Genomic DNA, 27,685 nt, shown 5'->3' with positions numbered 1-27,685 from the left:
ATAATGGTTATCAATCATATTAAAGGTTCTTAAAATTCTGAGTTCCAACATTTGTATGATTTTTAAAAAAAATTTGTATTAAAAAAAAAAATTCGTATTTAAAAGCAACACACCAGGGCACCTAGGTGGCTCAGTGGGTTGAGCCTCTGCCTTCGGCTCAGGTCATGGTCTCAGGGTCCTGGGGATGGAGCCCTACACTGGGTGGTGGGGGTGGTCTAAGCTCAGTGGGGAGCCTGCTTCCCCCACCCCTGTCTGCCTCTCTGCCAACTTGTGATCTTTGTCTGTCAAATAAATAAATAAAATCTTAAAAAAAAAAAAAAAAAAAAGGCAGTACACTGATTAGAGGCAAAAACAAGTCATGCTTTGTATAAAAGAACTATCAAATGGTGGTGGCACATGAGACTTCCCCTGTCAGTATCCCAAGATTTTCAATGCCCTTATCCTAACGACTTACTACAGATAAGATCACTGTCCAAATCACATGGAGAAGACCAAAGCTTACAAGAAGGCTTGAGAATCATCTATTTGAACCTTTTGCGTTTTACACAGGAAAAAATTTAGAGTTCTCACTTCTCAAAGCCACACAGTCAATAAGTAAATAGGACCAGAAGCCAATTCTGGTTCCCAGTATTCCTCCAGAGAAGGTTTAAAAATTCCTACCTGCTAGTAAAATGTAAAACATGACAAGAGCGTAATACATGCAACATAAATACAAATATAGTTACTTCCACAACAGATCTGAAAAAACTGTCCCTAGGAGTTTGCTTTTTCCCACCCAATCCAGGATGACCTAGAGTGTCAAAATTTATCCTACTGCTTAAGGAATAAAAATTAAGGAAATCAAATTAAAGTGATACTGAGAAGACTGTCTCCTCTCTATTTTTTTTTTTTTAAAGATTTTATTTATTTATTTGACAGATCACAAGTAGGCAGAGAAGCAGGCAGAGAGAAAGGAAGGGAAGCAGGCTCCCCGCTGAGCAGAGAGCCCGATGTGGGGCTCGATCCCAGGACCCTGAGATCATGACCCGAGCCGAAGGCAGAGGCTTTTAATGCACTGAGCCACCCAAGCCCCCCAGAGAAAACCCTATTTTTAAAAGTACCTAAAAGAAACAAACACCCCTCCCAAACACAGGGTGAAGGATATGAATAAGCAATATGGAGCCCGCTCAAGAATTTCTCTCCATGGGGGCGCCTGGGTGGCTCAGTGGGTTAAAGCCTCTGCCTTTGGCTCAGGTCATGATCCCAGGGTCCTGGGATCGAGCCCCACTTCGGGTTCTCTGCTCAGCGGGGAGCCTGCTTCCTCCCCTCTCTGCCTGCCTCTCTGCCTACTTGTGATCTCCATCTGTCAAATAAATAAATAAAGTCTTAAAAAAAACAAAAAAAAAATTCTGTCCAGGATGCTTGGGTGGCTCAGTTGGTTGGGCGTCTGCCTTCAGCTCAGGTCATGATCTCAGGGTCCTGGGATCGAGTCCCATACTGGGCTCCCTGCTTGGCTGGGAGTCTGCTTCTCCTTCTCCCTCTCCTCCTCACCTCTGCTTATGCACACTCTCTCTCTCTGACCAATAAATAAATCTTTAAAAAAAAAAAAAAAAGACTCTCTCTCTCCCCCTCTGCCCTTGCCACCACTATGTGCTCTCTCAAAATACATACATACATACATTAAAATCTTTAAGAAAAGACAAGATGAGTATGCTAGTATATATAGCCTGTGGCTGGAGAGAGTGAAATGGCATTCTCCATTAAAATGTAACATTTAGGGATGCCTGGGTGGCTCAGTCGTTAAGCATCTGCCCTCGGCTCAGGTCATGATCCCAGGGCCCTGGGATTGAGCCTCACACTGGGCTCCCTGCTCAGCGGGAAGCCTGTTTCTCCCTCTTCTGCTTCCCCTCCTTGTACTCCCTCTCTCACTTTCTCTTTCTCTGTCAAATAAATAAATAAAATCTTTAAAATATAAAATAAAATAATGTAACATTCAGGGATACTTGGCCGGCTCAGTTGGTGGTGTGTGCGACTTGTGATCTCAGGGTCCTGAGTTCACGCCCCACATTGGGTGGAGCCCACTTAAGTAGGTGGAGCCTCCTTATAAAAAAATTGAAATAATATATATATATTTGGTTAGTTATTTAAAATGTAAAATACGCACATCCTTTGACCCAGTGATTTCATTTCTTGGTCTCCACCTCAAATTCTAACATATGTGCACTAGGATAGAAGCAGTAGATATAGCACTATATGAGAAAGTAAAAAATGGAAATTGTTTAATGTTCACCCTGAAGGGAATGATTTTTTTTTTTAAGATTTTATTGATCTAAGAGACAGAGAAAAAGGGTGAGCATGTGGAGGGCAGAGGGAGAGAGAGAATCTCAAGCAGACTCCGCACTGAGTGTGAGACAGATATGGGACTCAATCTCACGACCCCAAGATCAGGACCTGAGCTGAAATCAAGAGTCATGTGCTTAATTAACTGAGCCACCCGGGTGTCCCAGGAATGACTGTTTTTAAACCTATGGTACATTTTTAAATTATGGTACATTTTTACTCTTAAGTACAACAAAGCAGTTGAAAAAATGAGCTTGGTCTATATAAACCAAAACAGAGAAATTCTAAGTCATACTAAGTGAAAAAAACACAATGTAGAATATATAGCCTAATGTCATTTATTTCATATATATACACGTATGCATGTAAAGGCACAGAAGCGGGTCTGAATGGATATGAGAGCCAAGCATTGCTGAGTTCTTAAAAAGCAGAGTACAATGTACAGAGAAAGAAAATGGAGCGGAGGCTGGGACTCAGGGTAGGGCAGGAGATCTGAAGGGCTGCTTACGCTTAATGTTAATCATATCAACTTTTATTCTCCACATGCACATTTTAAAAAATCACTGACATGATATAATTTTTTTGGTTACTAAGTCTTTGTTTTCGCTATTCCGTCTGCTACTCTGAAAACTATTCTTGTCCATACAGTGAGTCTATCCATCCCTCATAGGCCTTCACCATGCAATGTAATCCATTGTTAAGTCACTGTGCTTGGGAATGGTAATTCTGCTCCCCACGAAACAACACACACTGAATTTCTAACAAACATTTATAGGTTTAAAACTCAGAAGAAGAAAAGAAAAACCAACCCTGAAAAGCTTAGGAAATGTCCTCTGTCCTGCGAAGAGTGCAGGTGATGGATTAGAAACTACAGAAACAGCTGATAAAGTAGAAGCAGACAAGTGGACAATCTGGGGTCGGATCAGTCAAGTACACGGAACACACCCAGTAAGGATATGTTAGCTCTCTCTGCTCGGCCAACTACAAACCTTATTCTGGGCCCCTGGAACCTGCCCTTCTTATGTAAATACATACAACAAGTTTTGTTCATTACAGCTCTGCAGTCACAGTACACATAGTTTTATTTCCTTTCACCTGATGTAGTATTATAATTTATGATTAACTATTACTGGCCGCAAAATATGCCACCTGGCATTCACACAATGGGCTGCTCATAACCATTCCCACAGTGGGCTGTATGTCTAGGTCATTCCCAACTATTTGCTTTACTAACTAGCAACAACAGTGCGGTAACGGTGGAAAATGGAAACAACGTAATGCAGCAAGATAGTCATAATCCTCCATAAAATAGTCAGGAAAAGATGAAGACCCAAGTGTTGCTAAGTGAGCAAAATAAGTTACAGACCATTCTGCCCAGTATACTCTCTTTCAAATCCAATAAAAGCACAGAAAAGTCTACAAATGTCGTCATCATCTACAAACCATGAAACACTACAGGTGATGATTTTTTTCTCTGCATTTCTTATCTTTTCTACAAGGATCATGGATTATGTGTATTAGCATATTTATTTATTTAAATTTTTTTGGTGGTCTCTACTCCTAATGTGGGGCTCGAACTCATGACCCTGAGATCAAAAGTTATATGCTCTTCCAAATGCATCAGCCAGGTGCCCTTCTGTACTAATATTTTTAAACAAAGCATTATAGTATTTACAAAGCATTATACTACTAAAAATATTCAGAGAGAAAAGGACAGAATACAAAATTATAAAAATCATACATAACAACTTTTTAAAATATAAGAAAGTAATAGATCGTCCATGGGAGAATTTACTTCCACTTTTCCATGTTTTTCATTCCCTCCAGTAGGCTCAGAGGAACTCTAAGAAGTTCCAGGAGTGGCATCACTGCATCAAAGCATCCTGAAACGGCTTTGATTTCTGATGGAGATAGTTCCAACAACTTAAACAGTCACCAGCATGGCCCTGGGGTACATGAGTAACTCTCACCTTAAAGCAATTCTCATCCGACATGAGTTGCTCAGCCTTCCGCTGGTAAGTTGACTCCAAAAGACTTCTGGATGTCTGTGTGTTCAGTTGGCCTCCGGTGGCCCCATTATTGTTTTCTGCCAGGTAAAGGTCAGTCACCTGCACACAGATTTCATCACTCACGATGTGCTGCAGCTGGAATCAAGCAAAGGCAAGTCATCAGTGAACCAAGAAAATATTTCTCCCTTTCATACAGTCAATCTTCCTTTGATAGTTCCAGTCACTCAGCTCAGAAAGGTTTTCTGGTTGGTTACTTTAGAAAATTAAACACGTAAAACCAGTATTTCATATTCTTGGAGAATAACTAAGCCTAAGTCTTCAACAGTATCACTGGTCTTTGAGTAAAGCTTTCCTATCTATTTAAACACAAAACTGGGGCACCTAGGTAGCTCAGTTGCTTACATGTCTATGTTAGGTTCAGGTCATGATCCCAGGGTCCTAGGATCAAGTCCCATGTGGAGTTCCCTGCTCAGTGGTGAGCCTGCTTTTCCCTCTCCCTCCGCTTGTGCTCTGTCAAATAAATAAAATCTTAAAAAAAAAAAAAAAAGGCAAAAGCATAAGCTGCTCATATTACTGTGCTGCTTATTTCAAGTTCTAAGGAACTGTAAAACAATTTTACATGAAAGAAAATTCTCATGGATTCCTGTTTTTATGGTGCTTCTTTACCATTTACAATTTGCTTTCACTCTCATTCTCATTTGATCTACACAACTACCCTGGGAAGGAGGCTGAAGGGGGTGCCCTGTTACACAGGAGACAAATTTCCATTTTAGATGAGAACACTCACTGTGTGCCAAGGTGAGGACAGGAGCTGTGGAGAACCATGAAAGCAAGATCCCTCTCTATATTCTCAGCCTGAGTACAAAGTCTGACACTCACTGGGTATTCAAGAACCGGTTGCTGAATCACTTACCCAGGGGTTATCAGCTGAAGGAACAGAGTTAGGACTAATTTCAAGCTTCCTGACCCCTAGGCCAATATTCTTTCTAATACATTACTTATTTTTCTACATCAGATAAAAAATATAGTACTTAAATTGTAAATGTTAATTGACTCAATTTCAACAAAGGTCAATCACTACTGACTGCTGGTAATTATTGAGAATATGTTGTTGTTCTTTTCTTTTTCATGAAGATTTTATTTGTCAGAGAGAGAGAGTGAGCACAAGCAGGGGGAGCGGCAGGCAGAGGGAGAAGCAGGCTCTCTGCCAAACAAGGAGCCCAATGTGGGACTCGATCCCAGGAACCTGAGATTGTGACCTGAGCCGAAGACAGATGCTCAAGCAACTGAGCCACCCAGGCACCCCATGACTCTGTTCTTAAACTATCTGATGACTAGAAAGTTGAACCGTTTAGAATTTCCATTTTCACAGGTCATGACTATATTTTTTTCTTTCTTTCTTTATTTCTTTCTTTCTTTTTAAAGATTTTATTTATTTGACAAAGATCACAAGTAGGCAGAGAGAGAGGAAAGGAAGCAGGCTCCCTGCTGAGCAGAGAGCCCAAAGCGGGGCTTGATCCCAGGACCCTGGGATCATGACCTGAGCAGAAGGCAGAGGCTTTAACCCACTGAGCCACCCAGGCGCCGCCCATGACTATATTTCTATTGTGGAATAAAAATTCCCTCAAATGAAACTTCACTCATAAAAAAATGCCAGAGAATGTGAAAAAACACACACAAGAAAAAAGCAAAATGTTAACTGCAATATCAATTTGTCTATTTTACTTTAAAATTCTCAAAAACCACTAAGCCGTTCTATTTTTAGGAAGATACATCCTTTTTGAAGTGCTAGTAGCTATGACAACTACTTATTTTTAACATTTAAAAAAGTCTTAAATGACAAGTATGTGTATTTGTAGATAAATGGACAGAGTACAAGGTCAGAAGGGTGACTGATCTGACAGTGGTAGAAAGGCCACCAACTAGAGATGGTTACATTATAAATGGTCCACACAATGGGCTCTCAGGTGGCCAATAAAATAATGCCTATGATAACCTGATAACATAGGGAGTAGCTTAAGATACACTGTTTGGGGGGTAGGCAGTGTAAAAAAAAGTGCATCTAAAGCATGGTCCATACCACATAGACACTTCTGGTTAAGACCTTCTTGGCTGAAATAGACCATGTCACTGACTCCCCATCCACACCCTCTTCTTGGCTATCTGGCCCCTCCTAGAATCTTTGAAAAGGGCAGCCCTATAAAATCAGGGACAAATGGAGAGCTCGAGCTCTCAAGCTAGGCTGCTAAGATTCTCCCTCTTGCTAAATTGAAATGACACAGTGAATGTGTTTGGTAGACTTTTTACAGACGAGCATCTAGATGGAAAGGTCAAGCAATGCTGGGGCCAGGGGCACTGCCATGGCAAGCCAAAGCCCCAGGGGGCTGGAGAAGCCTTGAGTACATGGCCAAATATCCATCTGCAGAGAGAAGCATGAGAATGAAGCAGATTTCCAGAAAGAAGGCATGCAGGAGAAGAAAATAAACCAAAAGCAAAAAAAAACCCAACCCCCCCCAAAACCCAAAAAACTTCCCAGTATAATCCCTGTATTGGCCATTCCCTGAGTTCTGTACTAAGGAATCTGTGAGACCACCTACCGTGTTAAGACAAATCTCTATTAAACTACAGCTGATCCTTGAATAACATGAGGGGTGGGACACCAACCCTCCACACAACTGAAAATCTGCATATAACTTTTGAACCTGCCTCAAACCTAACTAGTCACAAACTGTGGCTGATAAGCCTCACTGATAGCAAAAGCAGTCAATGAACAAATATTTTTTATGTTGTATGTATCATATACCATATTTTTACAATAAAGCTAGAAAGTATTAGGAAAATCCTAAGAGAAAATGCATTTACAGTGCTACGCTGTACTTATTGAGAAGAATCCAAGTGTTAGTGGACCACGCAGTTCAAAGGCCTGCTGTTCAAGCAGCAGCTGTACTCTGGAAAAGGTAAACATATGGCTTAACCTTGAAATATATGTTCTACCTCCGGTCAGCAATGAACTCTGGGGGAACATCAAACAGGATAAGGAGAATGAGAGGAAATATGCCTCCAACTGAGGAGTAAGGTGAGAAGCATGAACATATGTTTTAAAAACACTGGATTTGGGGGCGCCTGGGTGGCTCAGTCAGTTAAGCATTAGACTCTTGATTTTGGTTCAGGTTGTGATCGCACGGTTGTGGGACTGAGCCCCACACGTCAGGCTCTGTACTCAGCATGGAGTCTGCTTGAGATTCTCTCCCTCTGCCCCTCCCCACCCCGCCCCGTGCCACATGCACACGCATGCGTGTGTACACGTGCATGCATGCTCTCTCTCTCTCTCTCAAATAAAACCATAAGAAACAACAACACTGTATTTGGGTTTCTGGACAAAAACTATTTCTTAAAAAGATTAGACATTATGCATTACTGACTCAAAATCATAACCAGGTGCTTTTAATAAATGGATAATTATATCTATTGTTTCAGAAACCAATCTCAAGCTTATGAAAGTTAATTCTACTGGATTTTTAAAGTTTCTGTGTTGCCAGTGTGAGAGACTTTACGTCCACACTGGGATGCAGAAGCACACGATAACTGGAGTCTTTATTTTACATACATCCAGATTTTCCATATATTTAGATTTGTTTGTACCCATATAATGATTTCCATCAGGAAGGCCTCTTAACGTCTGCAACTTCCAGGAAAAAAACTGAATACCTGACAACCTTCACGAAGATGCCAAGATTCAGTTATGCCAAGTGTTCTTCCTTGACTATTGAGCAGATCCTGTGAAAGGGCGCAGAGCCATGCGTCCTTCCAAAATCAAGGCAAAAAAAAAAAAGCCTGGGTACTTGTAAAGAATTCCATATTTTACTCCAAGAAAACACTGAGTAACAAGTTTTTACTCCTCATAGTGGCAGTGAGGACTCAAGAACTTTGTCAAGTTTTCACTTTAAAAAAGTGACACACCAACAACATACTCTGATCCCTTCGGAAATTCAGAAGTCAAGGCAAAAGTGGAAATCTGACTATGTGCTATAACTGATCACAGCTGTAAACATATTCAAAGCTCCTAGGGTGCCACAGGAACATACCACAAAACCAATCACGAATCTAAGTCAAGTGGAACCTCAGATGGGGATAGTATTACAGAACATGTATGGAACCATTCCCTCAGAAGAACTTCAAAAGTTAAGTGAGCAAAGTACACAGAATCACCAACACCTCAGACATGGAAGCGCTCCCCGCTGAGAGCTCCCCACTAGGCGATCAGGTAAGAGCTGGGCCAGGACTAGGGCTCGCTCTACAGGTAGACAGCAGGAGAGGGGCAGCACACCGGGGCAGGGCTAGGCTCTTTCAACTGTGAAGGGCATACGGAGCAGAGCCAAGGACTCCATTAAGCGGCTGAAGCACTCCCACTCTGTTAACGTGAGCGATCCAACATCACGTTAACCTCCCCCTTTCTGCTAGAAAGCCATACGTCCATAAACATTGCTTGAGCAAACTGCCCTTTTTTCTCCAAGAGAAATCTTGCCTTTTCTCTTTGCCTTATCCATCTTTAGGTAAGGACCTCTTCCCTCACCAAACCTAGCCTCCACCGTGCCCTCACCTGTCTGACAATGCTCTGGATTAGTTTGTCCATGGTGAAGGCAATGTAGGCATGAATGGTGAACATCTCTCTCAGCGAATCTTCATATTGCGACGAGTCTATGTTGCCATCAAGCAGGCTCCGCACCATGTCCAGAAAAGCTGGGTAATAATCTTCCACGTCAACATCCACTGTGGGAGAGATGGGAGAGGTAAGGCCTTACCCTGCTATGAAGAGGTCAGGAGAGACGTCAGGGTCAAACCCCAAGCTGGCCTAAGGTGCCTCTGATGGAAGAAGCCTGGGTAGTCAAACATACACACCACATCAGCTGTAGGCAGAAGTGCCATCTGACAGGTGCTACAATGGCCAGTGCTATCAGAGGACAGTGACACTGCAACTTTAACGGGGGCTTTAACACTCTACCCACGCCAGAGAAACACTTCATTATAGTACAGCGGGCTCTGCTGGACAGGAGAGCAGAATGTCCCAGGGAAGAAGTTTCTTCAAAAAGTTGCTGGCTCTCATGCTGAGAGAAGAACCTGCCCTCCCAGCCTGCAAAGCATTCCTCACACGGGTCACTTGCTCATAAAGCTATTTCAATGAAGCATGAAGTGCAGATGAGAAAAGGCAGACAGCACCACACTCGAGCCCTGGGAAACCCCTCAGGAACAGAAAAATAGGAGCGCAAATTAAATCCCCTATGAATAATGAAGTAACCTGCATTTGTCAAAGTCCTTCTGTTTAAAAATGGATTCCCAATTTGTACTTCACAATTTACATTAAATGATCTGTGCTCACTGCGCATGAATCACTTCAACCAGCAGCTAGAATCTTATCAGTTGTTACAGAGACATTCACGTGGCAACTTGCAGAGTGCAAAAAGAAGCATAAAAGGACTGTGCCTTTAACTTATACAAGACTGATTTACTGATCTCTGGAGCTGGCAATCAAGATGGTGGCACAAGGGGGTCACTGGGGTGTTGATTATACTGGTTCTTGATCCAGAGGCTGATTACACAGGTGTGTTCACTTTGTAAAAATTCACTGAGGTACACAATTTGAATTTGTATCTTTTTCTATATGTATGTTGCACTTTAATAAAAAGTTCACTAAACTGAAAAAAAAAAAAAAAATCACAAGAACTCTTTTGTCCCGGACATCTGGTTACCCATTTTTAAAGTCTATACAGAGAAAACAGGTGGGGAGCTAAAGCTAAGTCCGTCTCCATTTATCTGAAGTGTGATGGGCTCATCAAAGACATGCAAAACAGAGCATACGGTTTAAAAGCAACTGGCTTAACTTTGACCAAGGAACTTCACCTTGTTCAGACCCAAAGCACAGGCACGGGCTGTGCTACCAAGAGGCAGATGCTTTCACGCCAGAATAATGCTGGGAGCACAAGCCAGACTTGTGCCCACGAGCTATGAACGGTGCAAGGCTTGCTGTTACCGCTCAACACCCAACAACATAAGCCTCAAACCAGGTTAAGTCAGTGATTGAGACAGGATTAGACTATTTGCTCCCTGATTTCTACCCAAGCAGATGGTATCACCACTCTTGAGATCCAAAAGTTGTCTCTCTCAAGCTAGGACTGCCGAGAGAAAGGGTTTTAACATTAATATCCAGGGTCGTTAGCTCTTCAACAGATAGAAAATTAGGGCCACATGTGGGCTTCTTACAGCAGCAACAGTTTAGAAATTTTTTAAAAAGATAATTCACTCCACAGATTGGCTATTTCTTCAAGAGTACAGAAGAAAGGCTCCACGGAAAAAGTTTTTGGCTCACAGCTCAAAAACCTCATTTATGAAAGGAATAGTTCTCTAGAAGCCAGCAACAGAGAATCATGTAAAGCACATGACAGCTTCCTCGGCCCGCATTTACTTTTCCTTCTCCTGTGTTCTCTATCTTCATTATTGTTCTGTCTGGTCCACTGTCTCACACCGTCTCTTGACTTCCAATCTCCTTTCCATAAACTATTTCTATTTATTAAAGAATGAGCCATGAACCTCACTGGCCAAGAAGCCTGGCCACACATACCTGAGAAAATTCGCATCTGCCTGAGGCATGAATAACTCAGAATTGTATTCCGTCATGGAGCAGAATGGACTGTGACATTCTAGCCCCACCCTGTCCTTTAACACACTCTGCAATACCCCAGGGATCTGCCATTGGGGAAACTGATGGTGAGTGACACTCGCTCCCCAGGTGACCACAGCAGCAGCTACTGAATGGCCACAATCCTAGCACCACACAGGGAGCTCCCCTACTCAGCTCAAGCCTCCCAACAATTCTACAAGGTATTAAGAAGTACCTCCATTTCGCAGGTAAACAGGTTTGGGGAGCTGAAGGAAGGTCACACAACCAGTCAACTGCAGAGCTAGGATCCAAACCCCAGTCAGATTCCCCGCTCTAAGGCCTGCCTGCCTGTGCTTGATGTGTGAAAGGTGGCAGTCTTGCATCTAATTCAGCTCTGAGGTCCCCCAACCCCTCACATCGTCCAGAAACCAACAGTCTAAGCACTCACTGGGTTCTTTGAGACGTAGCTGGATGGCAGGGCTGTCGCTCTTGTCTCGTTTTATGCCCAGCACTTCCCGTTCCCACTCTCTCTCTCGGTTTTCTTCTTCAATCTGCCGTTCGGCCTGGGAGCAAATCCGCAGCAGGCGCGAGCAGAGGATCTGGTGTAGCCGCATGAAGATATACCAGTTGTTATTTACATAGAAGAGGTTGTACACTTCATCCATCCCCCTTAGCTTCTGAGCTGCTGTGTTACTAAACAGTAGCTTGGACTTAGGGGGACTGCCCCCGACACCATTGTGCTTCTTAGCTGCCCCTGTGGCTTCATCTACATCCATCTCTTCTTCTTCCTCTTCCTCCACATCCGAAAGATCACCTCTCTGAGCGAAGAGCAGATCTGGAATGAAATGATGCATGATTTGCTTGATTTTGTACTTGTCCTCCTTCTGAATGCCTGTCTGCCTCTTCACGTGGTGGATAATCAAAGCAGCAGCATCTTCCAGGATCTGTTTGTCTTCGTAGGCAAGGGAGAGGTGTGGGCCAACGGGTATACCGGCATTGTCTTCTGTAGCTTGCTCTTGCCTCTAACAGGAGAGAGATGCAAAGTATTATGTGACATGTGTCCAGCAACAACAAACAGACCTATGAGACCACGCCAGCAGTCCAGGCCACTACTAACCACAGTGGCAACCGTCTTCCAACCCGCAACTTGCAGAAACAGATACAGATAATGCGGGAGGTGGTCTGACACCAAGATACTGCTATTTTCTAGACTGTGAAGACTTACTGGGGACAATGGGACAAAACTGGGACCGGGACCATCTTTGAAAATTCTATGTTAGTGTTTATGGAGAGTACCACAGGAGGTCCAGGATCTGAGGTTTCCAATCTGGGGTAGGGGTGCGGAAGGTGACAACTCTAACAAAACTGGCAGAACAGGGATGCTTACTGAAGGTTACTTAAGAGCTCATTCTACCACTCTCTTCCCCCCTTCCATCTATGTTTGACATTATCATGATACAACACTTTTTAAAAATTCAAGATCATGTAACTTTTAGGAATTCTCAATCATACTGTATTTATAACTCTATCCATACCCCACAACTGTGAGCCCAAGAGAGCAGGATTAATTTCTTAATCATCACTAGATCCTGCCTCCCAGTACTATATACACTCCTGGTACGTATGCCAAATAAAGATTAGAAAGTATCTGGGGATTAATGATGAGTGTTTCAGTTGTGGGAAGCTGACAGGGCTACATTCAGTAGTGTGAATGAAGACGAGGTATGGTTTTGAGGGAAACAGACAGGACAGTGGTAGAGGGAGACAGCATGCACAGACAAAGCCAGGATGGTAAACCAGGAAACCAGTATAGCAGCTCGGGAGTAAAGGTGAGGTTTACAGTGACAGAATCAGGAAGAGAAGTCTGGGACAAGTCTGAAGCAAGAATCAACATGTCTCAGAGGGTCTTGCTTTCATACGCCAAAGGTAATTTCCAGGAGTCCAAGTCACACTGAGCATAAAGACTGGGTCCTCTCACGGATATAAAACATCCAGCTCACCTCATCATAGATGCTCTCAATCTCGTTAAGCAAGCTCTTGGACCTCAGGACCTTGGTGTCATTCTGTTTAAAGTTGATGCCCTGGTGGTCCAGTGACTTCAGGTAGTATTTCTCATTTTGCTCTCTCCAGACCTTGTTAAAGCCTCTCTGGGCTTCTCGCCATTCTTCCTCTTTCATCTTCAACCTGGGCGGGGTTGGGGGGGGGGGTAGAAACAAGACATGGGAATCCAGATGTGGGAATTTTAAGGGAGAGAGTTAAAGTCCTTGGATTTGAATCCTCCCTCTGCCACACTAGACTGTTTCCTTATCGAGGAAATAGGGATAACAATCCCTACTCTCTAAGGGTTTGTTTTTTATTTTATTTTTTTAAAAGACTTTCTTTACTTATTTGAGAGAGATGGAGAGTGAGTAGAGACAAAGCACCAGCAGGGAGACAGGGAGAGGCAGAAGTAGACTCCCAGCTGAGCAGAAAGCCCAAGGAGGGCTCGAACCTAGAGCCCCAGGATCTTGACCTGATCTGAAGGTGCATGCTTAACCAACTAAGCCACCCAGGTGCCTGTCTTAAGGGTTCAGAAGTGAGAAATGTGTCAGACTTACTTTATTTCAAAAGTCAAAAGACACAATAGGTCAAAACTGTTGGCAACTTGGGATACTGTTATTCAAATTGTTATTCAACCCAGGCTTGAACTCTGTTACCTGAGGAACTGACTTATCCAGGACTTATTTTGGGGAGGTAATTTGTCCCAAAGTCAGAAATTTTACCTAGAATAGTTATTTCTCAACAGCATTCCACAGAATACACTTGAAAAGGGGGTTGACTTCCTTGGCCAGCTGAAACAAGCACATCTCTTTGCAGCACGACTTCTAAGAACATTCACTATGCTAATGTAAATGCAAAAGTCCAAGAGCAGAGAACTTGCACAGTAATGCTCCTTTGCACACAGTTTGGGAATTTCTGATGGCAACAACTGATCTTAACACTCCAAAAGCGAGGAGAGTAAAATCAAAACCAGCACTGGAACTGCAGAGTGTCCTACATCTCAAAGCCAAAAGTTAAATGCTGCTGGCACGGCAGGAAGAGGAATAGCCTGTGCCCCCTCTTGAGCGGAAGACTAGGGAGGGACAATAAAAGTCAGGCAGCTATGAGCCACATAGCACACAAGAATCCCGTCATCACCGTTGCAGGTGATACTGAGAGATGGTCCAGCTGGCATTCACAGATGTTGGCTGGCATTCACAGTGTGGTTTGAAGTGCCACGGCCTTGAAGGAGCCTGTGGCTCACTGGCTCTAGCTCTAGCCTCCTTGATGCCTGGTCTTAGGTGGGTACAAGAGCCCCTCTACACTTCAGGCTGAAGCCTTGAGAAGAGGAAAAAGGAAGACGTTCTTGGTACAAATGGCAAGCTAGACTTTTTAAATAAAACATCTATTTTACAAAGACAAAAGGGTGATTTTCCTTATTAAAAAACAAAGATGTTAACAAAGGTTAGTACTGAGTGGCAGGAATGTGGGAGGTTGTATTCTACTTTGTTCTTTTCTGTATTTTAAAGTATACCCTTAAACACACAGCTTTCCTCTATGGACTTTCAAGGTATGTTCTCTACTGCTGGTTACACAGAACCCTATGAAGAAGCTCCATTATCCCATGGTCCACCTAATTTCCAACAACCAGTGCTGGGGCAAGATGGATGTCTCATGGGATAGCAATCAGGTTGAAAATGAGGGCCTTGGGGCGTCTGGGTGTCTGCCTTCGGCTCTGGTCATGATCCCAGGGTCCTGGATGGAGCCCTGCATTAGGCTCCCTGCTCAGCAGGAAGCCTGCTTCTCCCTCTCCCACTCCTCCTGCTTGTGTTCCCTCTCTTGCTGGGTCTCCTTCTGTCAAATAAATAAATAAAATCTTAAAAAAAAAAAAAAAGAAAGAAAATGGAGGCCTTATCTATTGGGACACTGAATCGATCATGAAGCACACTAAAGCACAAAAGGCACATTCAGTCAGTTACCTTTTAAGGACAATTGGGACAGCAATGGAAGGGTTCTTCCTCAGACCATCAATGATGTCAGCTGCTTTATCAGCATATATCCTCTGGAGTGCTTTTCGATGAATAACTTCTGATGTGCCCCCGAGGGTGTTGTCCAAGCGAAATTTGGCTTGTTCCTCAGCAGACAAGCGAGAAAGCTTCTTCTGTATTGCTTCCAGAACCCGGATTGTTGCCAGATTGGTCTCTAAAACTACATCAAGCTAAAGCAAAAGACAAAGTGTGCTCAGGACCCAAACCAGAATGGAACAGCAATCAAAAGTATGAAGTAGGGAGCCAAAATCCTTGGATTTGAATCCCACCTCTGCCATAGTAGCCACACATGATTCTATTTCCTTATCAATAGAATAGGGATAACCTCACATACTCTCAAAGGCTGTTTTCTAGATCAGATGATATAATCCTAATAAAGGGTTTAGTGCAAGGCCTGGCACAAAACATCCAATAAATGATAGATAAGTGGTAGTTGTTACTTCCAACACCACCAGTGTGCTTTGCTTAGTACTACTGACCCCAGACCACAGGGACCTCATGTAAGGCAACCTTACTGACACTTTCCCCTGAACTTTCCTGGATTGCTGAAATCTGTCAGGAATGATAAAATGAACAAAACAAACACACAACAATCAGAAGACCGTTCAAAGATGATAAATCAGTCTTATATGTGAGGTTTTTCAGTTTAACCTGAAATATTTAAATATTTAAAAGCATTGTTCTACATCCAGTAATAATAAGAGCAGTGACTACCATTCCTTGAGGACTTCAATGTCGTATCTGTGGGTAAGCATTTAAATTCTAATAGAACTCCTGCCACTTACTTTCTGGCAAGGGCCTACCCAGACCTGGTGAAGGGAAGGACTGGCAACCTTTGAGTAACTCTTTTGCTAGGCTCCATACAACATTCTCTATATGAGAAACAGAAAACGAAGTAAACGAGAAGTCTCAGGGTCCTGTGACCAAATGTCTGTGGAGGAGTTCCCAGGGTGGCACCATGGGTTGAGCGTCCGACTCTTGGTTTCAGCTCAGGTCAGGATCTCAGGGTTCTGAGATGGAGCCCCCGGGGGGCTCAGTGCAGAGTCCACTTGATATTTCTCTCTCTCTCTCCCCCCGCCCCTCCCCTGCTCAGGCACACGTGCATGCACATGTACTCTTTCAAGCAAATAAATTTAAAAAAAAAGGAAGTGTCCCAAAGTAATTTTGATGAGCAGGATCCCCTGCTAACCATCAATGCACAGGTAGTGTGATCAAGAAATAAATGTTTTTATTCATGCCACTGAAATCTGGGGATTGTCTGCACTGCAGGATCACTAACCTATCCTGATATATAAAGGAATGCTCCTTCAAACTAGCCCATCCCACCCAATCCTAAGCACATGCACACACAACTTCATCATCACGCCTATAATCGCAGATGGGAAATGCGGATGCTGCCTTTTATAGGCACACCAGTTGAGAATAGGAACATCCGGTCAGAAAAAGATGCCAATCTCTGCTTTCTAACTCCTCATCTAACCTTACTAAACGTAGGTAACAAGGAAATACTTTCTTCACCCTGATACAACTTTCCATGGAAGTTAGCACCTGTCATGATCTTGTTTTGTGCAAATGGTGGAAACTCCTCATGAACACTGCGGCCAGTCACCTGCAAGCGGCCAAGAAACATGCGGCCCTTCATTCAAGACATGTCAGAAACAGCCGAATCACGTGGGAAAGGGGAATGGCTGGCAGAGCCTAATCAGCATGGGTTTAAAAAAAGAGCAAGCCCTCGCGCATCTATATGAATAAGCAGGGCCAGTCACTTTCATATAATAAATACCTTAAATAGGATGCAAATCATTTTACCTCTTCCAACACACTGAACATTCCCTTTTTGTTGATGAGATACATGAGCTAGACATTTTAACACACCGGGGATTCTGAGCCCACTCACCGTACTCCTACTCCTGGTACGGGGGCTCTACCAGCTCACTTATTTACTCCAGCTCTTCCTTTCCCAACTGCTTCAAAATAAAACCCTAATTTCACTTTCTTTCACAGGGAGCCAAGTAACAGATTTGGAGAGAAAAATTCCAGTTCTCACAGGAGAGCTGGTTTGCTAACCACGTCAAGATACCTGCTAAGAGTAACAATACACACTTTAAATAATTAAACCTCTTTAAGAAAGCCCAGTCAGTCTTGAGATACTCTTTTGTATACCCTGTAAAACACAATAACCTTTAAAATGCTGTTAAAAATTCAAGGAATTATTATTCAGCCATCAATGGATAACTTCAAAAGGGTTCAAGTGGCCTAGATAGGACACACTTGCCCTAAAATATTATTAGTGTATTTGACGAACTCAAAAACATTCTAAGTAGGACAATAAGCATTTACCAGTGAAGAACATGAGACTTTGGCTCTCCAGTCTCAAAAAGCCAAGCCTCACAGACAGATATTTAAAATATCTTAGCATTTAGTGCCTCCCATTTCCACAACCTCCAAATGATAAAGGAGCTTGTACCTCAAAGCGTTCATCTTCACAACGATAGATGTGTTCTTCATACTGGGTTTTCTTGGAACTAACGAAGGTGGAGTCCTCAGACCAGGAAGGGAAGGAAACCCAAGTATCATTTAGAACCTTTGGGTAAAAGAAGATAAACTGAAGCTAAAGTGTAACAAAGCTTTCTGGTAATCAATCATTTTTAGTAAAAAGACAGACACAACTCTAGGGGATGAGAGAAAGCACCAACACTACAGCTTTCACCTTTAACAAGTTTGCAAAGATTGGAAAGGTTCTGGACAGAAGTATAAAACATTTTCTTCTGAGAAAAGACAGAGAAGGGTATTGATTCCTTATTCACATAGATTCTCAATCCCTGGTGTTACTCCCTTCTGGAGGAAGGAAAGACTCAGAGCTGACCCTTTCTAGGGAAGGCCTTACCTCTTTACAGAGAGGGGTCCGTCCTGTACACTTGGGCTGCTGGTAACTCTTCGGTAGGGCTCGGTAGCTGGAGCCCAACCGTTTACAAGAGGCATAATCTATCTCCATGGCAATGCCCTCTGTGGCTCGTTCCTTTGGAAAGGTTTCCAGATGTACAGACTCCTTATAGCCCAGAAAGTTTTTAAACCAATTAAACAATTCAGGGAATTTCCTGAAGAATCAAACCAAAAACTGGTGAGCAATCAGAAGCATGATGCAGTTATCCTGAGGTATAGCTACTACTATTTGGTGTTGGGTCAAAACTTAACTACCAGGGACAAATTCCAATGACAATTATTATTTCCTGCCTAAGAAGTTCTGCTTCTGAGAATCTGGCTTCCCCTTTTCTTGTAGAGCGCTCCAAGACTGGTTAGGGTACTGCTGGAAGAGTTACACTGAAACTAAGCAATAACCAGCTGTTCTTCTAGTCAAGAAGACCACGTGAATGCTCAGATCATTCTTAGGTTGTCAAATACAGTCAAGATTCTAGAACCCCAATGGAGACTGGTCTCTATAAACACCCAACACTGGTCAGCACACTGTGTCAGCAGACATTAGTCTTGGCCAATGCCCTCTCTGCCTACTTTTTCATCTGTAGTTAAACAAGAAGAATTCCCAGAGGACTCCTATGACACTGACATTTTATGAGTCAACCAACTGACATACCATGATCAAATTATGGTTGCCCATCACATACCCGCACCTCCACAGCACCCATCAGCGCTGAGTCCCTCACTCCACTTACCCCAGGAAAGGAGAGACCAGCTGCACAAGTTCAGCCCGAGAGATCACCTCCTGGTTAAAGATAACAAGACAGCGCAGGAAATTCTCATAGGCCTCTGCACTCCGCAGAGCCTTTCGGACCTTATGGAGACAACCAGAAGAGAAATAGATGGGAAATCAAGAGATCCTGGATTGCTTTTAAAAGACTGGGGAAATTTAAACAGTTATTTGATGATACTAAAGGAGCTGATGTTAGTTTTTTTTAGATGTGATAATGACTATGTTTGAGAAAAGTGTTACTTTAAAAGGACACTTAGTACTTATGGATGAAATAATAAAATATCTGGAATTGGACTCCAAATAAGCCAGGGTGGGTAAGAGTACATATGAAACAAGAACACTGGCTAGTAGGAGGGAACCTCCAGCAGAGGCTAGAGGATGGGTACATAGGAGTCATTCCACTCGGCTTGTCATTTCACATGTTTAAAATGTTTCACAATAAAAAAAATTTAAATGAGATCCTAGAGTAAATATTACATTTACCTTCTTATATACTTGATTTTCCAACCATATCAGAGTTCCCCTAGTTTTTGTTGCTTCTGACAGATGTTTACAGCAAGAATCCTTTGTCAACACTGTTTTTAAACTCTGGTAATCCTGAATAATTTTTAAGTAAGACACTTCCGTCCTCTGAACTGATCCTTTTCCTTCCTCCACTTATAATACTGAACACTTCTGACATCCAAAACCCTAAAAATGTTCAATGGCATAAGCCAGGTAAAACTAACCTGGCTAGATAAGCAATCTGGAATTTTAATTTTAAAAGTAAATTTTTAGGAGTGCCTGGGTGGCTCAGTCATTAAGCATCTGCCTTCGGCTCAGGCCATGATCCCGTGGTCCTGGGTGAGTCCCGGGGATGAGTCCCTGCTGAGCAGGGAGCCTGCTTCTCCCTCTGCCTGCTGCTCCCCCTACTTGTGCTCTCTCTCTTTCTGACCAATAAGTAAATAAAATTTTTAAAAAGTAAATATTTAGCATTATGGTTCTTTAGTGAAGACTATAGACAGATCCTCACCAAACCAAGCAGTTAAGACAACCCCTTCTCCAGGCTCCTGTATACTTTTATAACTATTAGTCGGTAGATATTACATGGACTATGTATTTTCAAAGCCAAAGATGAAAGAGAACTGTACTTTTTGTACTATACATAGTATCGACGGACTTTTAATTTTTTATTAGCCTTTAAACATGCACAAAAGTAGACCGAATAGTCTAATGAACCCCATGTACTTCCCCAGCCTCAATGATCAATATACAGTAAATTCTATTTCATCTACAACCATGTCCTCCACCACTGAATTTTTAAAGCAAATTTCAGGCATTTCAGCTATACAGCTGGCCTTTGAACAACATGGGTTTGAACTGTGTCCACTTACACGTAGATTTTGATACATAGAGCACTATAAATATATGTTCTCTTCCTTATGATTTTAATAACATTTTCTTTTTTCTAGCTTATTTATTATACAGTATACCATACACATAACATACAAAATATGTGTTACTCAACTATTAAATATTATTGGTAAAGCTTCTGGTCAACAGTAAGTTTTGGGGAGTCACAATTCTACTCAGATTTTCAACCCCCATTGTTCAAGGGTCAACTATGTACCAGTATGTGTCTCTAAGAAATAAGTACTCCAAAAACAAACAAAAAAATACCATCACTCCTACAAAATTAACTTATTCACACCCCACCCCTCCACTCTCTCATTGTCATTTGTTGGTTGTGAGCATTTCCACATTTCCCTTAAAGGCACCAAATGCCGAGGCAGCCCTCACAAGTGGTTCAAGCCAGAGGGAGACAACCATTCAGCAGGACAGTGCACACAGGCAGGGCAGGCTAGAGAGAGATCAGGAGGCACCAATCACATGAATGTTAAAACACCTGCCCTTTTGCAAAAACCCAAAGGTGCAAGACAGGGTAAATCTGCACCAGATCATCCCAGGCTGGTTCCTGCAGGTGAGAAGTCTGACAGTTACCAATTACCCTGATGAAAGCAGCCTGCTAATCATCAAGTCTACTCCAAGGAGGAAGTCAGACGTAGGAGGAGAGGTAAACCAATATACCACACAACCCTGTTTACACCAGTAATCGCAACGCTGGCTACATATCAGGTTCACCCAGGGAACTTTGAAAACATACAGTTAAATGTGAACTGCCACAAACCCTACATGCGACACATTTAAGTACTATGAGCAATCAAGATTACAAGCCATCTCAAGTCCTCAACAACTGGTGCACACCTGGATATCTACAATGAGGAGCTCCAAATATCTCTCAAGAGTAACATCACGCATTTTTTTAAAAGCAGTCTTCCGTCATGGGAAATGCTCTAAACTACTTCCAAAACCAAAACAGACAATGCTACTGCTTCCCTAGCTGTGCTAATGGTTTTGGTAGCCTGAAAGGACCAACAACTTAGAAACCATGTCAAGAGGCAGAAAGTCCTAATCAACTAAAACAAGCTCCTCTTGGGGATAGGGAGATTTTTTTCTTTTGGCATTAATAATAAATCTAATTCAATCACTACTCACCTTATCAAAAAATAATGATTCAGTTCCTACACCATGCTTGCTGGCATCTGCCATGGAAGAATCCTTTAGGCTAAGCAGTTTAGGTTTCTTCTGCAAAAGAAGGAAAAACACAAACACATAAGATCCAAAGAGGAGAGTTCTTGGGAGTTTTATTTTCATCTGTGTTCGATGGGTCTGTCACTGACCACTGCTGTCAATAATCTGCAATGAATGAGAGAATTCTCATTTACGTTAACTCATTAACTTTTACACCCTGAAAGATTTCCAACCATCTTCTCCATCTCAGTTTGCCTCCACCCTGAGGTTCACAGATCATTCTACTTACCGAATATTTTCTCACTTCATTACTGAATATCCTCACTTTTTCCATTAGCCAAAAGTAACTTAACTTGGAACCTAGTGCCATCACCTCATCTTCTTAGAGATGGAGGTAAAGAGTTGTAGCACACTACCAGGAGAGGGTAGAAATCAACCTTCAACCTTTTAGTTATAATTCAATTTAAAAATTCATGAAAAGGGACGCCTGGGTGGCTCAGTTGGTTAAGCAGCTGCCTTTGGCTCAGGTCATGATCCCAGCGTCCTGGGATCGAGTCCCACATTGGGCTCCTTGCTCCACAGGGAGCCTGCTTCTCCCTCTGACTCTGCCTTCCACTCTGTCTGCCTGTGCTCGCTCTCTGACAAATAAATAAATAAAATCTTAAAAAAAAAAAAAATTCATGAAAAGAGGCGCCTGGGTGGCTCAGTTGTTTAGGCGACTGCCTTTGGCTCAAGTCATGATCCTGGGGTCCGAGGATCAAGTCCCTCATCAGTCTCTCTGCTCGGCAGGGAGTCTGCTTTTCCCACTGACCTCTCTCTTCTCATGTTCTCTCTCACATAAATAAATAAAATCTTTAAAAAAATATAAAAATAAAAAAAAATTCATGAAAAAAAGCAGTTTATTTTCCTAATAGAAGGAATGACTCTTGTCAGCAATATCTACTTGGATCAATTTAAGATTACGTTTTCAAAGGGAATGAATACGCCACGACATAACTGTCAGGCAAGAATTCCCTTTTATAAAGTCATCTCCCAACCACCTGTGAAGAAATGCACAAACTCTGAGGGAAGCAGCACATTTACCTTCACCGCCTCAGAGTGCACTCTCAAGAGCCAAAGCCTCTGCTGCGTAGGCTGCCTGAGGAGGAAAGGAGATGGGGACTCTAATCCCCCTTTCTAGTGTTTCCACCTGAGGGTAATCAAGTGTGGGAGGGGACCGAAGCAAGAGCAGAGCTGAACTGCCAAGCTGATTCTTGCTACCCATAGAACTCCTTACTGAAGTGAAGAAACAGAAAGTATTTCTACGTTCAGTTTGCTTTCAAAAGGAAAAGCCAGGAGACACTAAAAAAGTCTTTCAAGTGTGAGCAACACCTAACGTGTCAGCAGTCATCTGCTTCTTCACCAGTCACTGCCTACTTTCAGAAATTCCACTGTTAGAATAGTGAAAAAATAACATGATTAATTAGATTCTGCAGACATGTCCCATCTTTTCCATATTAAATACTGCTCTAGAATTCACTGAAGCAACATTCAGTACATACACCTAGCTCTCTCCCCGGCACAGCTGCACGACAGGCTTGGCCTTCTGCAGGCAGACCATCACGTGTTTACTCTAATGAGAAGCATCATGTGATAGGTCACTAACAAACTGAAGATCCCCCTCTGCTATAGCCCAACGGTCTGGCCTTGGAGACAACAATGATACAAACAAGACCTGGCAGCTGAACAAAGAAACCTGGGCAGGATAGGCCTCTAGACCAAAGAGATCTCACAAAGTATAGATACTTTACACACAGGAGGACCTTAGAGGCCACTGACTTATTTCTGAAACAATTAACTCAAAAATCTTCTTTCTTCTTATCACAAGGCAGGTTGAAGGCATCAAGTAAGTAAGAGGAAGGGAAAAATTAGTTAAGTCTCAGAAACCTTTGGCACCAAACAAAAAAAGACATGATGGCTAAAAGCAAAGAAGAGAGAAAGTATAGAGAAAACAATACAAACTCCAAAAGTACAGTAATTTGTGTAATCAGTGATAGTCTAACATTCTTTTGCAAGCCAGATGATAAGCTTTGCATTGAGTTTCTGTGACATACACCAACTCACTCTGAGTATCCAACTTTCAACACTCTTGGAAAAGAACACGTGAACAACCCTGGAGTACTTGTCCGTGAGGACTGCTCCCGAAAGTCAAACTGTGCAGGTGCCGGCCATCCTCACCTTTACCGGAGGGGTAGTTCCCGTTCCTGAGTGCCTACGGATCTGGCAGCCGTTCTGGTTGGGCCTCTGTGGCTTGTTGTTCAGCTGGGGCTTCTTCACAGTGCCTCCATGGTCATTTCTCACGGAATCAACCTTCTCAGCCGTTGTTTTGCTTAAAAGCTAAGTAAGACAAGGGTAGAGATTAATTCTCTTACCAAGTAGGCATATCATTCATATCAACAGAAAAGATTCTGTTTCCAGCTTCCTAACTTAAATTTTAAGATAATAATTCTAAATAGTATAGCTCTTTCTAAATAAAACTTACCACAGAGCTGTTGGCATCTGGTAGGAACTGTCCAAACTCTGACAACAGATCTTCCTGATTTTTAAAAAGACGAGCCACCTGGGCATATACTTCCTGCTCAGTCAATGCTGGAGTGTAGTTTCCTCCAGCTTCCTTGGCATTTCGTTGCTCTTTCTGACAGGAAATTTCAAATGGGAAGGTATCATATAAGAGGGCCACTGCTTTGAACGACTGACTCCCTTTTGCATACTTTCTGGGATGTTACCTACTTGGGCTGTACCTAAGAAGAAAAGTCTATGTTCTTAGCACTTCTTTTAACTGCACGGTTTTAAGGTGAGAAATGAGTGGAAGATGGTGGCTGACAATTTTTTTAAAACTAGGACGGGGCGCCTGGCTGACTAGGTTGGAAGAGTGTGTAACTCTTGATTTTGGGGTCATAAGTTCAAGCCCCATGCTGGGAACAGGTCAAATAAATAAATAAAATAACCTTTAAAAAATAAAATAATAAATAAAAGAGAGTATATGTGAATGCTCAGGGGACCACTACCAACCAATAAAACACAAGATAATAGAGAAATATGTCCTCCTTCTACTGTAGATGAACTACACTACACAAATCATCCTCTAAACCCCCCAGATAATAAGAATCTGCTTCACAGGGCAGTAACTTCAAAGTCCTATTGTTATAAGGCAATTAAAGTCAGGCAAATCAAACTAGCTTTATAAACACACATCCCAGTTTCTAACCTGTTGACTTCCAGTAACAATTAGAGACCACAGTAACGGTTATTCAAATCCTTCTCTGGTCAGATGCCCTCAGCGTGTGACCTGGCTAAGGCAGGCTAAAAGAGCGGATCTCTTACCTGGTATGTGTGCAAAATCTCCAGGAACGCTTTGTAGATGTCTGGTTGGCCCTGGAACCTGTTCTTGATTTTATTAACATAGTTGATGGCATGATTAAACTCCACAGGCTGATTGTTCTGCAAGGATGGGGCCGTTCCCAACGAGATTGTCACTGGTGTATGAGGCTGGACAGGTGGAGAGCGCGGGGACGCATATGGTGGGAGAGGGGGAGTCTGCTGACTGGCTGGAGTATGTGCTTGTAGTTGGGAAGGCTAAAAAGAAAAAAGTCATAGCCTCCTCAGGAACACAGATGGTCTGACATAGGAAAAAAAGGTCAAACTAAAGAGAAACAAGATGTCTGATCAACAAACGTCCTTAATTCACTCTGGCCAGTCCATTTTAGGCCAACTCAAATCATACTGGGCAGGGGTGAGGAGTGCAAAGGGCTCACACATTCTAATACAGATTAATTTTAGTCTCAAATTTTCTAAATACAACCTGAAAAGTGGCTACATCTCTAATTACAGGGCAGAATTTTTCTAATGCAATTTTTAAGCTCACTCAACAGGTGCAAACAGAAGAGGGAGAAAAAAAAAACCACAACCCTCACTCTCTATAGATCTTTAATGTCAGAAGACACTTGTTGCAGAAATCCACATAAAAATCTTCTAAACTACCTCTGTCCAATAGAACTGAGGTGACAGCAATGTTCTTTCACACTGCACTGTCCTACAGAATACAGCCACTAACCCACCCGGGGTTACTGAGCACTTGAAACATAGCCATTAAAACTGAGAAACTGAATTTAATTAGTTTAAATTTAAACTCAGCCATATGTGGCTAGTGGCTACAGTATCAGACAGTGCAGTTTTAGAACAAGAACATTCCACCACCATCATTACCACCATCAGTAGGGTCTTCTGCTCAGCTTGATATGACCTAATCTGGTAAACAGAGTGGCTTTTGTAAGATGACCCCATGGGCAACAGCATAATCTGATCATGAGATGACCGTTTCTGCCATACTGTCAAAGTACTACTTCAAGTCAAGTGGCCATCTGTTGGGATGCTCATGGTTCACTAGGGCAGGAGGTGGGGACAAAAACAAGTCCTCATAGGTTACTGATATGTTGATTTAAACAGACATCTAAATATGTAGAAGGTAAATGTAAACCATCTTACAGGGAAGTGACTATGGATCTACTCTGATGAAATCACTACAACTGATGTCTCTAAGTCTTACATAAAGGGGACTTGTCAAAGGAGGGTGCTCTCTAGGGATGCATTTCACATGATGCAAAGTATTCCAAGTGCTCACCTTGCTGACTTTGGCAGGTGGGGGCTGAGGAGCTGGCTGGGCAGGAGCTGGGGCTGACTGGGCTGAAGGCTGGGAAGGATGTTGGGGTGGTGGCTGAGGCTGGGGCTGGATGCCATGGGTGGGGATCTGATGAACCTGGCCAGGAGTTGTCACGTTCACCATGTCATTGGTTTGCACCTCAATCTTGTAGCCAGGGGGCAAGAAGGTATTGAAGCCCATAATCAGGTCGGGGTGGCCTTTGAACAGCTGGGACACACGACTAATCACTCCTGGGGTGTCAATGCTGATTAAAACAAAAAACAAAACACACACACACACACACACACACACACACAACAAACCACAAAAATTAAAGTGGCAAGCTTGACCAACAGCCTACTAAGAAAAAAAATAACACATTCCACTAGGTTCTTTCAACAGGAAAATGTAAAAATCAACCTGCATATTATAAAATCAACAAAACAGAAAGAATTCTGAAATTCCAAAGCAATTTTAGCATCATATTCATAGAGGTTTGGTCACAATTTTGAACAGAACCTATGTTCATGATTAACAGTCCTAACAAGCAGATATTCTCATCAGTAAATCTAAAGCAGCAATTCCCATTCAAGACCCACCCTCTGACACACCAGCATTAATCATTATGTGTCTACATTTTTTACGAATTACTCTAACAGTGAACCATGCCAGAATATTAGTGTATCCTTAAGTCAACTCAAAGAGCAGGTAACCTAAACATTTCCAGTTTACTTCCCTGATTGAGGTGAAGTAGTAAGAAAAATTTTAATGAAAAAAAATTAACCAACAGGGAGAATACAAAGGTCTAGGGCCGCCTATAATTTTCATCAATAAGCCAAACATAAACTAAAAGCATGACCCTAAAAATTAAACCCCCCAAAAGAAGGCACCCTTTATCTCTCGGCATATGAGAACGAGCCATATCCTCCCCCTCCAAAATCAACATTTCAAGCACAAAGCTTGAATAAAACCACACAGATCTTTTACCTCTGAGATTTAAATTCCTTCATGATGTCAAGGAAATCATTGTAGACCTGAGGCTGACTACCAAACTGCAGCTTCACCTGGTCGAGATAGGACAGCGCGTCCTCCACCTGAGGCAGGGATAAATCTCAAGGTTATAAAAAGAACGTAAACCAAGATTCTTATTAAAAAACAAATGACTTATGCCTAAATAAAATTAATGTAATAAACAAAATTAAAACATACAGTAAAGATACACGAGAGTATTAAAATAGTAGTATGGGGGCGCTTGGGCAGCTCAGTGGGTTAAAGCCTCTGTCTTCGGCTCAGGTCATGATCCCAGGGTCCTGGGATAGATCCCCACATCGGGCTCTCCGCTCAGCAGGGATCCTGCTTCCCCCCACCCCGCCTGCCTCTCTGCCTACTTGTGATCTCTGTCTGTTAAATAAATAAACAAAATCTTTTAAAAAATAAATAAATAAAATAAAATAGTAGTATGGATGCCAATAGTAAGACTCAAGCTTAAAATAAGAATCAACTCATAAAATTTGTAGCCTTGCCTTGGATAATTTTCCAGAGAACAATGAGTGAAAAATCATCACATTAATGTACTGTTCACTTATTCATTCATTCATCCATTTCACAAATATCTACTAAGCCACAACATAACCACAGCAGGCCAAACATGAGGTACTAAGGAGTCAAACAAATATG

General features: G+C 42.4%; 1 protein-coding gene across 3 annotated transcripts in view; it reads right to left on the bottom strand.

The window, feature by feature from the left end:
• Positions 1-27,685, bottom strand: part of SIN3A (SIN3 transcription regulator family member A) — a 71,849-nt gene that overhangs the window by 13,216 nt on the left and 30,948 nt on the right. For all 3 annotated transcript variants that reach the window (XM_059180329.1, XM_059180330.1, XM_059180331.1), the window contains 14 exons: positions 26,996-27,102; positions 25,991-26,273; positions 24,694-24,945; positions 23,852-24,004; positions 23,548-23,706; positions 21,295-21,384; positions 18,722-18,840; positions 17,938-18,148; positions 17,518-17,634; positions 14,982-15,220; positions 12,984-13,167; positions 11,432-12,005; positions 8,929-9,098; positions 4,290-4,463 (listed from right to left, as the gene is read on the bottom strand). In XM_059180329.1, coding sequence (XP_059036312.1) covers positions 4,290-4,463; positions 8,929-9,098; positions 11,432-12,005; positions 12,984-13,167; positions 14,982-15,220; positions 17,518-17,634; positions 17,938-18,148; positions 18,722-18,840; positions 21,295-21,384; positions 23,548-23,706; positions 23,852-24,004; positions 24,694-24,945; positions 25,991-26,273; positions 26,996-27,102 — 2,832 coding nt within the window. The remainder of the gene's footprint in view (positions 1-4,289; positions 4,464-8,928; positions 9,099-11,431; positions 12,006-12,983; positions 13,168-14,981; positions 15,221-17,517; positions 17,635-17,937; positions 18,149-18,721; positions 18,841-21,294; positions 21,385-23,547; positions 23,707-23,851; positions 24,005-24,693; positions 24,946-25,990; positions 26,274-26,995; positions 27,103-27,685) is intronic.

The sequence above is a fragment of the Mustela lutreola genome, chromosome 7 (genome assembly GCF_030435805.1).
Source record: "Mustela lutreola isolate mMusLut2 chromosome 7, mMusLut2.pri, whole genome shotgun sequence".
Classification (NCBI taxonomy): domain Eukaryota; kingdom Metazoa; phylum Chordata; class Mammalia; order Carnivora; family Mustelidae; genus Mustela; species Mustela lutreola.
The sequence above is the reverse complement of the archived record's forward strand: the minus strand, read 5'-3'. Positions and strand labels throughout refer to the sequence as shown.